Source organism: Ammospiza nelsoni, chromosome 4 (genome assembly GCF_027579445.1).
Source record: "Ammospiza nelsoni isolate bAmmNel1 chromosome 4, bAmmNel1.pri, whole genome shotgun sequence".
Classification (NCBI taxonomy): Eukaryota; Metazoa; Chordata; class Aves; order Passeriformes; family Passerellidae; genus Ammospiza; species Ammospiza nelsoni.
Genome location: NC_080636.1, coordinates 961886 through 976516, shown reverse-complemented (window position 1 = coordinate 976516; position 14631 = coordinate 961886). Strand labels below are relative to the sequence as shown.

General features: G+C 40.2%; 1 protein-coding gene across 7 annotated transcripts in view; it reads right to left on the bottom strand.

The window, feature by feature from the left end:
* The window catches only part of CTBP1 (C-terminal binding protein 1), a 239428-nt gene that overhangs the window by 35643 nt on the left and 189154 nt on the right, over nucleotides 1–14631 (bottom strand). For 4 of the 7 annotated variants that reach the window (XM_059469802.1, XM_059469801.1, XM_059469808.1 and 1 more), the window contains one exon: nucleotides 2023–2177. In XM_059469802.1, coding sequence (XP_059325785.1) covers nucleotides 2023–2177 — 155 coding nt within the window. Of the gene's footprint in view, nucleotides 1–2022; nucleotides 2178–5570; nucleotides 5788–7212; nucleotides 7303–14631 lie in introns of those variants that run through there. The other 3 variants (XM_059469805.1, XM_059469804.1, XM_059469806.1) reach the window with 3 other exon arrangements.

Below are 14631 nucleotides of genomic sequence, written 5' to 3'. Positions count from 1 at the left end.
CCCTGAAACTCTCATGACCAGCAGAAATGGCTTCTGCACGTTCCAAAATGTTCATTTCTCAAAGTGTGACCCCTCGCACCACCGTGATCAAGGCTCCACAAGTGTGCAAGCTGAGTTACCACGGGTTCCTCCTTTCCTAGAGATCCTTCTGCTGCCTTTCACTGCTTCCCTCCCAGTCTGATGCTCGGCTCCTGTCTCTGCCCCATCCCATTACAGTCACCCACCCCAGAGTATCAAACAATGTCAATCACCCTTCTGACCCCGCTCTGAACTTCCCAGCCTCTGGCTTGCTCCCTGCAACTTCACATTAAATATATCTGTATCTGCTAGCCTATGGATTCAGCATCTATCTTATCAAAACCTGTATTTCAGCTAACAGGGCAACATCATTAGTATGGCCACAAATGTGCATTCACAAATACATTAACAGTTTTGATCCTGCTTTAAATATGCAACTCTTAATTTTAAAACCTTTTGTGAAAACAATTTTGTATTTAGCAAAGCACCATTCCCAAATAATGTATTATGCAAACAGTACTAAAATACAAATATTCCTCTAAAGATAGGTGAAAAGTAGTCATTTTCCACTGCACATGAACAGTGAACACTTTTCCCACATAAGTGAACAGTGCTTAACACTCCATAAAACTGCTCTTTCAGCCTATGTTAAAGGAAAACAACTGTATGATAATGAATTCTGGTTTGTGACTTTTGTTGTAGAAATTTATTACCTCGCAGGTCCAAATGTTTTAGGACTGTCTCATCCTTTAGGCAAGTGAAAATCTGTATTATGGCATTGTAGTGATAGGCAGTGAAAGTATTTTTTCCTGATGTATTACTGAGATCATTGAGAATTAATTATTTTTGTATCATAAAAATCAAAAGATGCAAGCTTTAGTATAATCCCCTCAATTCAGCAGTTTTGTGAAGATCAGCAACAGATTACCTATGTCACTTATGAGTTATTCAAATACTTTTCCAAACCTGCAATTTGAGAGAGACACAATCTCAGGATGTGAAAAGTTCATTTATTACACACCACTGCTAACAGAAAATATCCACTGGATTTTTGCAAGGCACTCATGGCACACAGGAATTACCCAGTTTTGATGCACCAGAGTAAATGATGTTGACTTTAGTAAGCTAATCATAAAACTATACAGGTGGTGGAGCAGCCAATGGTACAGTGTTCACCTCAAGAGCAGACTGCTCTTCGCTACTAACAGAACAGCATTTATATTACTTATTCTTCATGTGTCATTTAGTTTTTGTAAATGGAATCCATGTATTAACTCCTAACAGTGGTGTGAGAGAGGAAAACAGAAAAAACAAAAGCAACTTCTCAACATGATTATACAGAAATCACAGAAAAAAAGGCATTCTATCACATTTTAATTCTTGAATTCTTGATATAGAGTAAAATAAAAAGAATTGGGAAAAAAGTTCGAGTTTCCTCTAAATTAAAAAAATATACATTGTCTTTGAACTTTATAAATTAAGTTTTATTTTATTAAAAATCTCAACAACCATTATCTCTGCAGATCCATTATAAATGAAGACAGAATTTTTCAATTCCTTGCATATGTTCTCAAGTTAGGTTAACATTCACCGCATTTTCCATGCAAATTTTGGGTTAGTATTTGTTTTGAAACTCTCTTCCAGTGACATTTCTCAGTGCACAAGGCTGCCTAACCCAACCTGCACAATTCCTTGGCTAGACACAGAAACCAAAGTTACCCACACAGACAATCCAATACTTGTGGTCTGTCTTTCCAGGAAAAGGCTGAGCAACAGAAATGTTTCCAAGGAGCATTTCAAGGTACCATGTAGTAGTATTTTGCCCAGAAGTAACTCTGTCCATGAATTTAATTCAGTAGGGAGGCAGAGGGACAACATCCAACCCCCCAAAGCACAGCTCACCACAGACACTGCAGTAACACATCACAGCTGACACACGCTGTTCCAAATCACTGCAATACCTGCATTTCCTAAAACACCTCAGCTGTGCCTCCTCAACATTACCTTTTCGTGAATCTCTTGTGTGGACTGAGCATCACAAAACGCCACTGTGGCCACATCCTTCAGAATAGGCATTTCCACGGTGCAGTCCCTGCCGTCCAGCAGCGCTACCAAGGGCCGCGGGTGCATGGGCCCGTTCATGATCGGAGGTCGAATGCCTGAGGAGAAACACAAAATCCTGTTAGTCAGGCCGTGCAAATGGCATTACAAATAGGTTACAGCTACTCTGCTTTACTCTGATGGCAGAAAAAGATTTCAAGGACTGAAGCTAATAAAACAGGAACGAGTTTATACTCAGCTGTCAACCAAGCGTAGAAGACCGTATGAGGAAATTCCATGGAGGTTCAGAAGGCTGAACTTTGAGAGATGGACAAAATCACTGAGGGAATACTTGCTTTTTAAAGATACTTCTCACTGTACTAATCAGTGTCTCTGCAACCTTGTTCAACCTTTAGGTTTTGACTGGATTCCACACCTTTGTGAGCTCTAGAAAGAGTGAGAAATATCTTGCCCAGGCTTGCATGAAGAGTGGAGCTTATGGAATATAATAAGCAACTCAGCGAGGATTTGAGTATTCAATTTACATATATAATGATGATTCTGCTGAGACTAAAATTTAACTTTAAAAAGCCTACAGCAGCAAAATTTTCCATTTACTGAGGATCCAGTGTCCAAGTTCACAGGCAGAATTGCTGATCTACGTAGGTCTGCTTAGGCTTAAAAAGTTTTACCAAACAGTTCTATATAGCTTGGTCAAACATGTCATACTTAATCCACCACTGAAAACTCTTACAAAACAGGAAAAAAATGTCCCTCCCTAAATCAATGTCACACTCTGAACACCGTGGAGTGACAAACAAATTCATGTCAAGTATCTGGGAGAAGGACAATCAGTCCAAACTGAAGATTTAATTTACATCCTCCTTACAGAGTCTGGAAATGAAAAATAATCCGTAAGATATTTAGAGAGCATCTCTTTAACAATACAGATGCTATAAATACATAGAAGTACTCAAGGGAATAATATTAAACCATTGCATTTACAGAAAGTAGTTAAGCATGGGTGGGAAAAAAGACTTCCTGAAGAGATAATGAAAAACAAAACGAAGAATAAAGTACATTTTTTCCTCTTTTAGAATAAGAAGTTTTAAGCACTGCAAAGTGAATCAGGCTAGTTATTTCTTGTATACAAATTTCAACAGATATTTTTGTTGCAGTGTCAATTTTAAAACATTGCTTATTTTCTTGTTAATCCGAGTTGGTCCAACAGCAATGCAGATGACTGAGGTGTCCCAGTTAACTTCCACAAGCAATCCCTGCATCCTAAGTCCCAGCCTGTGTCAGAAAGCAAGTCCTGAAAGACTAGTATCTGCATTTCAAGTGGATGGAAAATCAGCAGAATCCCAGCCATACAAGTATGTGATGAAGAAAACCAGCTGCTGGGAAGAGAGATTCTCACAAGCCAACAAAAGGAGCGTATGACTTCCCCTGGGACAGCTCCCTCACTGCCTGGCCCGAGCCCAACAGCTCAGACAGCCCAGCACCACTGCAGTCTGGCACTGCAGCTCTTCACCTGTTCAGTTTTTATACCTGAAGACATGAGAAAAGCAGTCCCTACATTTGGCTCTTTTCTGCTCTACTTCCAGCACCTCCCCACCCCTGATGATAGCATGGACTGACTGACTCTGCAGTGCTATCACCATTTTTCAGATGGGAACAAACAGAGTTTGTTATGGCAATTACACTGGTGCAAAAACACCCACTCCTAACCTGTACTATGATAGGTGAGCTTAGAAATGCTTCTGGTACACATTATTTCAGTAATATTCAGCCACCAAAACTAAATGGGAGACATTAATACGTAATTTTAAAAAAAAAACTGTGCAGCTTGATAGCTTATTATTGATACTTGTTTGAGCCAAAAATGGCCACATAACCCTCATACAGACATTTTTAGTAAATAAACTACATACCAGTAATGGGGTACAGGAGACAACATAAAAATACTTAAGGTATTAATGGAACAATTCTATCCTTTAATGGGCATTTAATTACAAAACTCCACATTAAATATACCTAAATACATCCTAGGATAAAGCATGTTATAGACTTGCTCACATTTTTTAAAAAACAGTATATATAACAGCATTAATAAAATGCAATTATGTCTAGAAACAAATGCAAAAATTACATTGCAAGACCTCTTCATTTTGCTTAGAGTGACTGTGCTTACTCAAGAACTGAAATGTCATGATTTTGTCAGTACAGCAAAGCCAGAAATTCAATAACAAGTCTGAATGCTAGCTAAAATAAAATTTTAAAAGCTAAGAACTTTGATACTAAATTTGTTGCAGATGAATGAGGAAAAATATGGCACAGGTGATTCCCTCAGAGCTACAACCAAAGCACCTTTGTCAGAGCACAGAGTCCAAACTTTAAAAAGTAGGTGAGATTAAAAACTCTCACTTCAAAGAAACACTTTTCTGACCAGGGCTAGCTCAAAAAATCATGAAATGCTACAGCACTAACTTGAGTGCTTTTGCATGTGGACTTCTCAGTGCACATGCAAAAGCACTAAACAGAGCCCTTTCAGATAATGATTTCTCTAAAACACATAAGGTGTGGTCTGGTTTTCCCCTCACACCAGTATATCTAAGATTTCCACCAAGTTACTTGTGCAACGCTGGTGCTAAGGGGAATGCCAGGGCAAGCCCCAAAGCACAGGAACAGAGTCAGAAAAACCCCAGAAGGAGGAACCCTCCCTGAGAAATTTCAAGGCTTTGTTAAGAATCCCCAGAACTCAAATACATCCAGTGACCCTGACCACAAAAACCCTACAAACCTTTGCTTGCTAAAATCCTTTCTGAACTTCAGCACAGACTTCCTGTTGCACAATCTTTGTGCCTAAACCTCCTGCCCCTGAATGGCAGGCAGTAATTCCCACTTCAGCTAACTTCCAGGAGCTTCATCCCAGCAGCAGTGCCTACGTAAAGTCCCCATTTGGGAAGATAAGGCTTCGCTATGAATCAGAAGCTCTGGAACAAAAAGGTTCCTCTTCCAGCATCTGGATACATTCTGCCTGTTTTTTATCTGGGAATGTCACACTGCACTGTGCCTTTGGCTTTTCAGGAGACCTTGAAGAGGCAGCAGAAAGCAATGTGGATTTAAGAGCAATGTGGATTTAAGAGCAATGTGGATTTAAGAGCAATGTGGATTTAAGAGCAATGTGGATTTAAGAGCAATGTGGATTTAAGAGCAATGTGGATTTAAGGGCAGTGTTTTCCATGCCTGCATTTACAGTGAATAATGCAGCTCTGTGCCAGAGAGAAGTAACTGCAAAGTGGTCAGAAGTGACATTCAACACGACAAATGTAAAACTGATTTAAAAAAATAATTTCACTTAGCTGGCTTATTTAAAAGTATTATGGTATAGCACTTTACATTACACAGATAACACAAATTATACCACCACCCCCACATCCTATGACCTTTGTTATGGGAAAACAATCTTAGTTTATCCTAACTCAAGACTTTCAGGAACCCCTACCAACCTGACATTTCTTAATCTGAGCTTGATTTCCAGGATCATGAATTCGATTTCTCAATGCTTTACAATCTTCAGTATTCTGAGGCAAAATAGCAGCCTGTCATTCCATCCTCATTTCCATGTCTTTAATTTTTCTTGCAGCCTCCTGTAATCTTGAACCAAAGCTTTTATACTTCTTATCCACTGCAACCTCTGTAGCCTGGATGGTGTTCAAATTTTTACTAAAAATTAAACACAAACAATACATTAAAACAACGTTAAGGGTCTGACTCGTGCTCACAGAAGGCAGGAAACTCAAAATTAAAGCTTCTCACTGCATCTGTACCCTTCCCCCTATGGCTGCTGGCGTTCCACCACACCTGCTGCGCTGCCACTGGCCACGAACATTGCAGGGAAAGCAGTGGAGTGTTACACACTGCACCTTGCTCAGGACAGCAGGTGTACTGTACATACACCTACCTGCAATGGTGGGCACCACTCCCATGGCCAAGGCTTTGCCCGGGTGGGCAGGGATCCAGGGACAGTGTGTCATCTCCAAAATCCCCCTGCTGGAGGGCCAAGCCCTCCAGTGGGCACCAGAGATGGAGTGAGAAGCCTTAACTCTGAACTTGATGGTTTAGCTGGGTGTAAGTCAGGCCCTTAAGGTTATCTAAATGTATTAAAGAACAAACCTAGCCCTTTCCCAACAGCTCTAATGCAGCTGTCAGTCTGGGGTTTCTGCCCTGCCCCCATGTGGAACAAATCTGGTGGGGAAGCTCTTATCCCAGTAACAGCTACTGTGCCAGGGGCTGCTGGGTTTTTCTAAATTCATCCCAGGTATAAGGTGCAGGGACAGACGGAGCAGCTGTCCTCAGGCAGCAGCTATCCACATGTGGCTCACAGCACAGTGCCTCTGCACAGCTGCAGCCTGGAAAAAACCTATCAAAACCTGATTCTAGTCCAGCTCTTATGGAAATAAACTGGGGAATTGAAAAACCAGTTTTCAGCTGCAGAACCTGAGAGGAGGCCAGCCATGTGCACAACTGACTGTGGGTCCCAGAAACAGGGGATTAACGAGCTCACCATGCAGCTCTGGAACCAAACAGGAGTGGGAGGGCTGGGAATTATTTTACCTCCACACATTTGAGAGCCTGGGGACTTAAAGGTGATCAGCCCAACCTCAGCACAAGATGTATTTTCTTAAACTGGGAGGAAGCCACCTAAGCAGGGCAGTGTCCTCCTCCCTCCCGAACCCAACCAGCATCTCCTGCTCCTCAAGCATTGTTTGTGCTGCCCTCCAAGGGCGAGAGGCCAATGCCATTGGCACACTCAGCACTGCGGGGTAAGAAAGCTCTCCCTGACATAATCCAGGCTGCTAAAATGTGTTCCAAACTTCTCATAAAAACAACTTTTTATGGTACAAACTGACAGTAATTGAAGCAATCACTTTGCCCAAATACCAGAGATCTCAAAGTAGTCTGCCATGGTTTACTGACATCAGAAAATGTACTACAATGCAAAGCTATCAAGATTAATAACAATGTAATTTTCACATTTTTCTACTGCTGATTAACTTGACATCATTAGGCTGAGGAGTGTCTCATATGAGGCGCACATGTTAAAAGTAAAGGACACTGTCAGATTTGTAGGCCCAAAACTTGACCTACCTTTCATTTCTTTAAATCTGTTTGCAAAGTCCATGTAATTCTTTAAATGTGTTTTTCTTTTTTCAAAACAAATGCTTCAATTCTTTTTTTCTGAAAAATACATCAATGCCAAAAAGCACAACACTTATCAATAACCCTATAATCACAAACCAACAGGAACACGAAATGGAGGACAGCAGCCTGGCAAGAGAGTTTTCCTGTCACTGGGGATTCTTACAAGTGCAAAGATTAAATAAGGAAGAAAAATCCCTTGACAATATCCTCCTTTTCAAAGAATTTGTGGTAAAAAACTTCCTTTATACATTGTAAAACATCAAAATGATTTACTTTTTTTACAAAATGCAAACTACTGAAAAACCTCATCAATATTTACAGAAACAAGACCTGAAAATGACAGGTTGGACATTCAACTAATTTATAGTCTTGCACATGTATAATGAGACTAACCCCTTTGGCATTTACCTTTATTTTATATTCTTACCTAGGTGTAAATTCAGTGAGAGCTGTCACTGATTTACCATAAACCCTCACAAAAAATTTGCATTATTTTCAAAAATAAATGCTAATATTAATTCAAGGAAAGAATGAATTGTCAAAACAAACAAAAAATATCCTCCTCATAACATGAACACAGAAGCTGTTATGAATTACATTTGCCAATATGCACCATTAAAATTCCTAGAAACCCCATACTTAAAAACCGTATTTTAAGGTTTCTGACCTATCATGCATTTTTACATCTTGGACTCTTTTGGCAGGCTCATTGTTTTGTGCACCATGAACTCAAGTTCAAGATATTGAGATTCAAGGTATAGCAAAACTCTAAGAGCAGTCAATTAGAAGTTTAAAATACAACTCAGGTACAAGGATCAGAGAAAAGGATGCAAAGAAAAAAAAAAAGAACATTTATCATCCTTCAGTATTGTGATATTCAGCATATTGAGATGCTGAATATGCAACACAAAAATTTCATGATTCCACCAGAATCTGAGCCAACACTTTTTGCTGCTGCCTTCAAGATGAGCAGGATGCAATTTCCTATGAATGCAGGATTGGAGGGAGGCACAGGGGAGAATACTTTAAAATAAAGAACACAACAAGGGACAAAACAGTGACAGCCACCCTCAGAAGACTGAATTATGTAGCAGATTAAATTTAATTTCCTTCTTTTCTCATCTCATTTAATGCTTCTAAGTATATTTGTTAAGAATTTAGGAACCTGCTGCAAGGCATATTAAAATTGAGAGGAACAACCCCAAACTGATTTTGAAAGTAACAAGATGGACCTCGCAGTGCACATGCAAAAGCAAAGTGAGCAGGAGCTGCGCTGAAAGCTCATGTGCAGCCCCTGGGGAAGTCCCCAGGGCTCAGGGGTTAATGCTGAGCACACTGGCACTTTACTGGAAGCACACAGGGGATGAATTCTGCTGCTATCTATGTTTTTCATTTACCTGAACTCAGTAAGAACAAGTCATCTTCCCTCTTTTCTTTTAATTTGCAGGAGACCAAGAAAAACACAAGCGGTTTCCTGTGCTGTGTTGAGCCGGCGATGTGCAGAGCAGTCACACCCAGCTGCACCCTCCTGTTAAGTGTGAGGGTTGAAAGGCACCCAGAGCTCTGCAGACGCTCCCAGCTCCCTCCCTGACACCGAACCTACACCAACACCAGCACTGTGTAATCACAGCCAGCCCACAGCCCTGCACGGGGGCACCTGGGCACACTGCACCTCGCTATTTCACTGCCTGCGAGAAAGCAGCCTGGCACCCACCTGGGCACACTGCACCTCGCTATTTCACGGCCTGCGAGAAAGCAGCCTGGCACCCACCTGGGCACACTGCACCTCGCTATTTCACGGCCTGCATTATTTCATTGCCTGGCACCCGGGCAATCGCTCCAGCACACACACAACAGCCTCAGCACAAAGCACTGAGACAACTCTCCTGCCTGATCTGCCCTTTTGGTACAATCAAAACAACACAAGCCAATGACTTCTGTTTAGAACGTTCTGCATTTCCCTGCTGCTACTAGAGCCTGAATCATGACTCCTCATTCCTGTTCCATACTCGCACTGCAGGTAAACTTGCCATTCTCATGATATTATTCTGACAGTCATGAGGACATGGGGCTTAGCTGTGGTTTTTAATAGCGATCCCTAACCAGTGGTTTTTGGTTTTGTTTTTATCTAGTAATCTTGCTCTTATTTGTCTAATATCTGTCAGTGCGCACACAAAATCTTAAGTGCCTGTCAGGGTACAAAAACACGAACATCCCACAAGGCACATCTTGAAAGCCTTTGATCAGAAATAATGTTCAATTAAGGAGAAACAAAATAATCCGGCAACATTTTATATTACACATGTACTTCAGACTGGAAGTATTTCACATCTGTCAAAAAATTACTCAAATTACATATTTGGAGTATGCTGTAAAGATATGCCTAATCTTAACTAATACTCTTCAAAATAAGACTGAAAACAGTATGAATCACACCTATTTAATGTAAAATAAACAAGCAGTAACAGCACTATGTACTATGGTAAAATGTTTTAATTTCCCATCACCATTTAAAACGCAAAACAAATGACAATATTCAGTAACAACTATATCAAGTACCAAACACAGAAAGTCTAAGTATCTGCAATAAAACACACATTAAAAGCAACGTTGCAGCAGTGTTGTTTTCAAGTAACAGATACGTGAAAGCAAACTCCAGAGAAAGGCAAAACATCATCAAGGACTGAGCTCTCCTTGGATGTGCAACATCTCAGTGCCTGTGCACAGTGAGTCTTTATCTGTTTCAAATATTTCCAGCTTTATTAAGTAATAAGTGAAAGAAGGGGAGGATAAATAAATTGGCAACAGTGGAGCTGTGCTAGCTGAGTTCACCCACATCAATCTCAGCTTCTGAGAAATGCTGGCTAAGGCTGCCAGCTCCTGTTAGTTATCCCACAGGTTTTACAGTCCACACACACTGTGACAAAAGCCACAAAAAACTGCTTGGTCACTTACAGGAATCGCTGCAGTGAACTTGGGGATGGGACCTGCAAATTAAGACCCAACGAACTTGAGAATTGTAACTCTCAGCAGCCACACGTGCCCACACCTATGGACATCAATCTCCAGTTACTGATGGGGCAGCCTGTCCAAAAGGCAGAGCTGAGGGCATGAGCCCAGCCTGCATTACAGACATCCCCACAAAGCACCATATGCTGGGTTTGTATCAGAATATACCTCCCCTTTGCCCTTCCCCAGGACAGTGACCATGGAGCTGGCTGATTATGGCATCTGGAGGTTAACCCACCCTAACGAGCTCCCAAAGCCTGGTTTAAAATACAACTGGGCTTATATTTCAGACCATAAATTTTATTGGTGGGTGGGTGTGACTTTAAAAAAAAAAAGGCAGAAAATTCCTGCTGGCAGAAACTGGAAAAACAATCTGTTTCAACAATTGCACTAGGAGCAGAATGATTAACTCCCTGAGCCTTTCCAGTAACAATACAGACCATGCCAAGACTTACTGAAGCCCTTCCCACGGAAGAAGCGGTCCTGGAGATTTTCAGAGCGATCCTGAGGATAAACAACAGCAGACCAGACCAGGCTGGCAGAGGAGGGCTGTGCTGCACATGAAGTGCATCAGTGGCCCTCATCCTCACTCCTCTGCCCATGTACTCAATGGACAGCATGGAACCATGCCTTTCCATTTTAAATCAAGTTATCAGAACTAGCATCTGGGCTGTAGTTTTGATAAAAGTTCAACAGCCACACAGTGTTGATTTAAAATGTAATTCCCTCAAGGAATGAGTTTAGATGTGCCCATGACATATGCATTTGAACTATGAAGGAAAAAAGAAGAGAATTAATTTTTTTCTTCTCATCAATAATGTTACTCTTCTAGCAAGTTATTTTATTCCAGCAGGTTTGGGTTTTTGTTTGTTTTGCTTTACACCACTGCCTGAGCTGGAAATATTCTTTGAGAGAAAACACTGCTTTTTAGCTTTGTCATTACAACTGCTTTCAGAGTATTAATTTCACATTATGTTTTAAAGACACTGCCAAGAATTTATTACAACATAAAATTTCTAAATGTAGCCTGTATTAATGGCTACACTCTGTGTTTTTCTCATATTTTAAATGCTGTACAGGAGTCTGTCTCTGGGAAAGAAACCAAATAATCCAAGTGGAGCCAACATCAAAGGCTTCCTTTATTCTGATCCCAAACACCAAAAGCAATTTCTCCAACAGCACAACTGTACTTTGACCCAAGAACGTTAAACTATTACCTGAGACACTCCTTATTTTCCTTATCAAAAAGTATGAAGATAAGCAAGCGTGGGGCCTTGGATAACCAAATCATTTTCACAAGGTTTATTTCTTTCTTAAGGTCAGGAGAACACACTCAGATGACACTAAAAATAACAGTATGGAAATGTTTTACATATTGAACACTGGCCAAGTTCCCTGTAACTCCTTAACTTTTGTTTTTTATTTTGGGAAAGCATCAAACGTGATACATTATCCTCTCAGCTGAACATCATGATGCTGTGTGTCAGCAATCTTTACAGTGAAACAACAACCACAACAACAAAAAAAATACTGTGACTTGTTTAGGGATGGGAGAAGGGAGGAAAGCTGGAAACTTTAAGGCAGACAGCTAAAAACTTTAAAAAACAAATATACATATATATATATACACACAAATACATAGTCCAGACTGCTAAAATGAGCATATTTAAAACAGGACAATTTAACACAGTAGTAAGGATTCTGGTAAATAGGGATAATAAAATCCCTCCAGTTACACTCCACTATGTTCCTCTGAAAAGCAAAGCAACTCTAACAAACGCTGAACCTTTGCAAAGGGCTCCTTAAAGCTTTTTTCTCTCTCCCTTTCTGGATCCTCCCACAGCCCCTGACCTCTGCTGTCCTCTGCCAATATTATGAAAATGGCTGATGATGATTACAAACTAGAGAACAGTGCAGTAGTAAAACTGAGAAAATTTGGACTATAGCGAAATCAAAATCCTGCACCTCCCATCCAGGGTCCTCTGCAGCTTAAATAATCAAAGTTAAATAAATAGCTTTTTCTGAAAAGATACTCATTTTGAAGGTAAGCAAACAGGATGTATAAAAAACGACAAGCTCACTGAGAACCAGCCCGTAACAACAGTCCAAGTGCCAAATAAAACAGGCAGTTTAAGGCCAAAGCCGGGTTTATGTTATCATGTTACATTTAATCATAATATAACCAAAGCAATGATGTAAGAGAGCTGTTCTACTGAGCTGTTCTTCAAGTACAAATCTGAGTTTCAATTACAAAGGCTCTGGTCTCAACATGACAGTTAAAGCTGCACAGAAAAACAGTTCAAATTGGGAGCTATTTCCATGACTTGACGAGTGAAGCAAAATACTTCTTCCCACACATACCACATACTGAAGGGGTTTATGGAAGGTTTTTGAACATTTAAAGATCTTTCTGATGGTGAAAAGTCAGAAGTGGTTAAAAATGACCTACATTTGCATTTTTTTACTAGGGTTTATAGTTTCTTTTAGTCTCTGCAGTTTAACCATTTTCAACTTGAAAACGGTCCATTCACATGCACTAAAATGCTTTGCAGATAATAATAAATTTTTCAGAGCACAAATCATGTTCTGTCTCTGTAAATTGCATAAAACATTTATCAGTGCTAAAAAGCATCAGTAACAGGGGAAGGATTATAAAAGGAGTTACTGAATCCATTATTAAGAGTTAGAGAATGTTAAGGCGAAAGGGCACTCATCACTCTCGACATGATTTCTTGCCACGGTCTCTCTCTGACTCTGGATTTTTGGTGTGATCAAGCACTTGTATTTTGGAAAACGCATTCACTATCACATTTCTCTGTAAATACAGTGAACATGACAGTTCATAGTTTTATTCTAGCCCGTGTGGTTTGGCACAAAAACAAACCTGCTGCAGCTCGTGCGGCCGCCAATGTGCAGGCAGAGACATTTCCAAACGTGCCCACGGCACATCTGTGCGTCACACAAATGTCATCTCCCCCTCTCCCAGGGACAGCCCAGACTTCTGCAGTGACACACTTGGTGAGAAACAGGCAATTATAAAAAATGGACCTCTTCTGAAACAAAATACAGACTGACAACAGTTGGAGAAGCAATTAAATTGGTCTGGTTTCCATTCCATCGGATGTAGAAAAAAAATCCCAAAATAAGAAAGCTTACTCTGATTTTTCTAGGTTTTTGAAACCAGAAACAGGAGGGATGGCAGTAGCAGGATAAACAGCACCATGCTGAAAGGCTGCAGGAACACTCTATTTCTGCAAGCCAACAGGAAACACATTACTTTGAATTTTATCAAAGATAATCATCACTGAGTTCATGCAAAGTAAACTGGAAACTCATTTGGTTGCTCAGAAAGTGGACAAGGCATAGGGAAAGATGCTGGAAAACGAGTTTAACTGCTTCCTACTGACTGTGATTTCTGAAAAATTGGGAGAAAATGACAGCTGAGAGCTTACTCAGTGCAATACAACAGCTATCAGATACCTCCCAGAAACCAAGAAACCATTATGACTATTTTCCAGAACATCACAGAAGAATACGAAGCTTGAATCCTTGAACTTGGGATTGATGCAGAGTAAAAGGTCTTCATAACACGTTATTTTCCCTATTTTCTGGATATAAAGCAAACCAAATTCATGCAGGTATACCACTGCAAAAGCAAAAAACCAGCAGTTACTACTTCTGCTCCCAAACTTTGGTTACAGCCATGCTCCTTTTGCTTAGCAGGTGTTTTGACAGCACAACAATTATTTCAGAAGAAACTGTAGCTTTTAAAACATTTTCATCAATCTTTTAATTCATTCTGTTCCTCTGGGTTGGGATTGTCAACTCAGTTACAAAAGGAAGATGAAAAACAAGTGCTGAGAATAACAAATGAAATGTGAAAAATAACTCTTTGTGATGAAAATTGTACATCCATGAGTAGCCCAGGTGAGAGCCATTTATTTCATCTGCACTGTAAACCAGATTGAAATAAGGTACACTCAAGCAGTGATTAAACAGGTGCTGGTCAATGAAGTTAATGCTTTAAGAAGAAACTCCACCTGTGCTCTTTGTTTTTTGAATAATGAATTAGCCTTACTTCCTTAGGAAGTCTACACCACCACAATACATTGTGAAATGTGACCCTCGGGCTGAGATAAAATCCTCAGTTTAATCAGAGCTATACATCCCTTAAAGCTTATGTTAAACGGTTCACACAAAGATAATTAAACTTTTACGTTAAAAATATTTAAAGGACAACATAACTAGTAGCTTAATTCTCTGGGAGGTCTGACAAGGACCCACAGCAGAATGTGAGATTTCAGTGAGTAGTCTACCCACCTCTGGATAGATGAATTTGAGAAGGGACACCAGCCA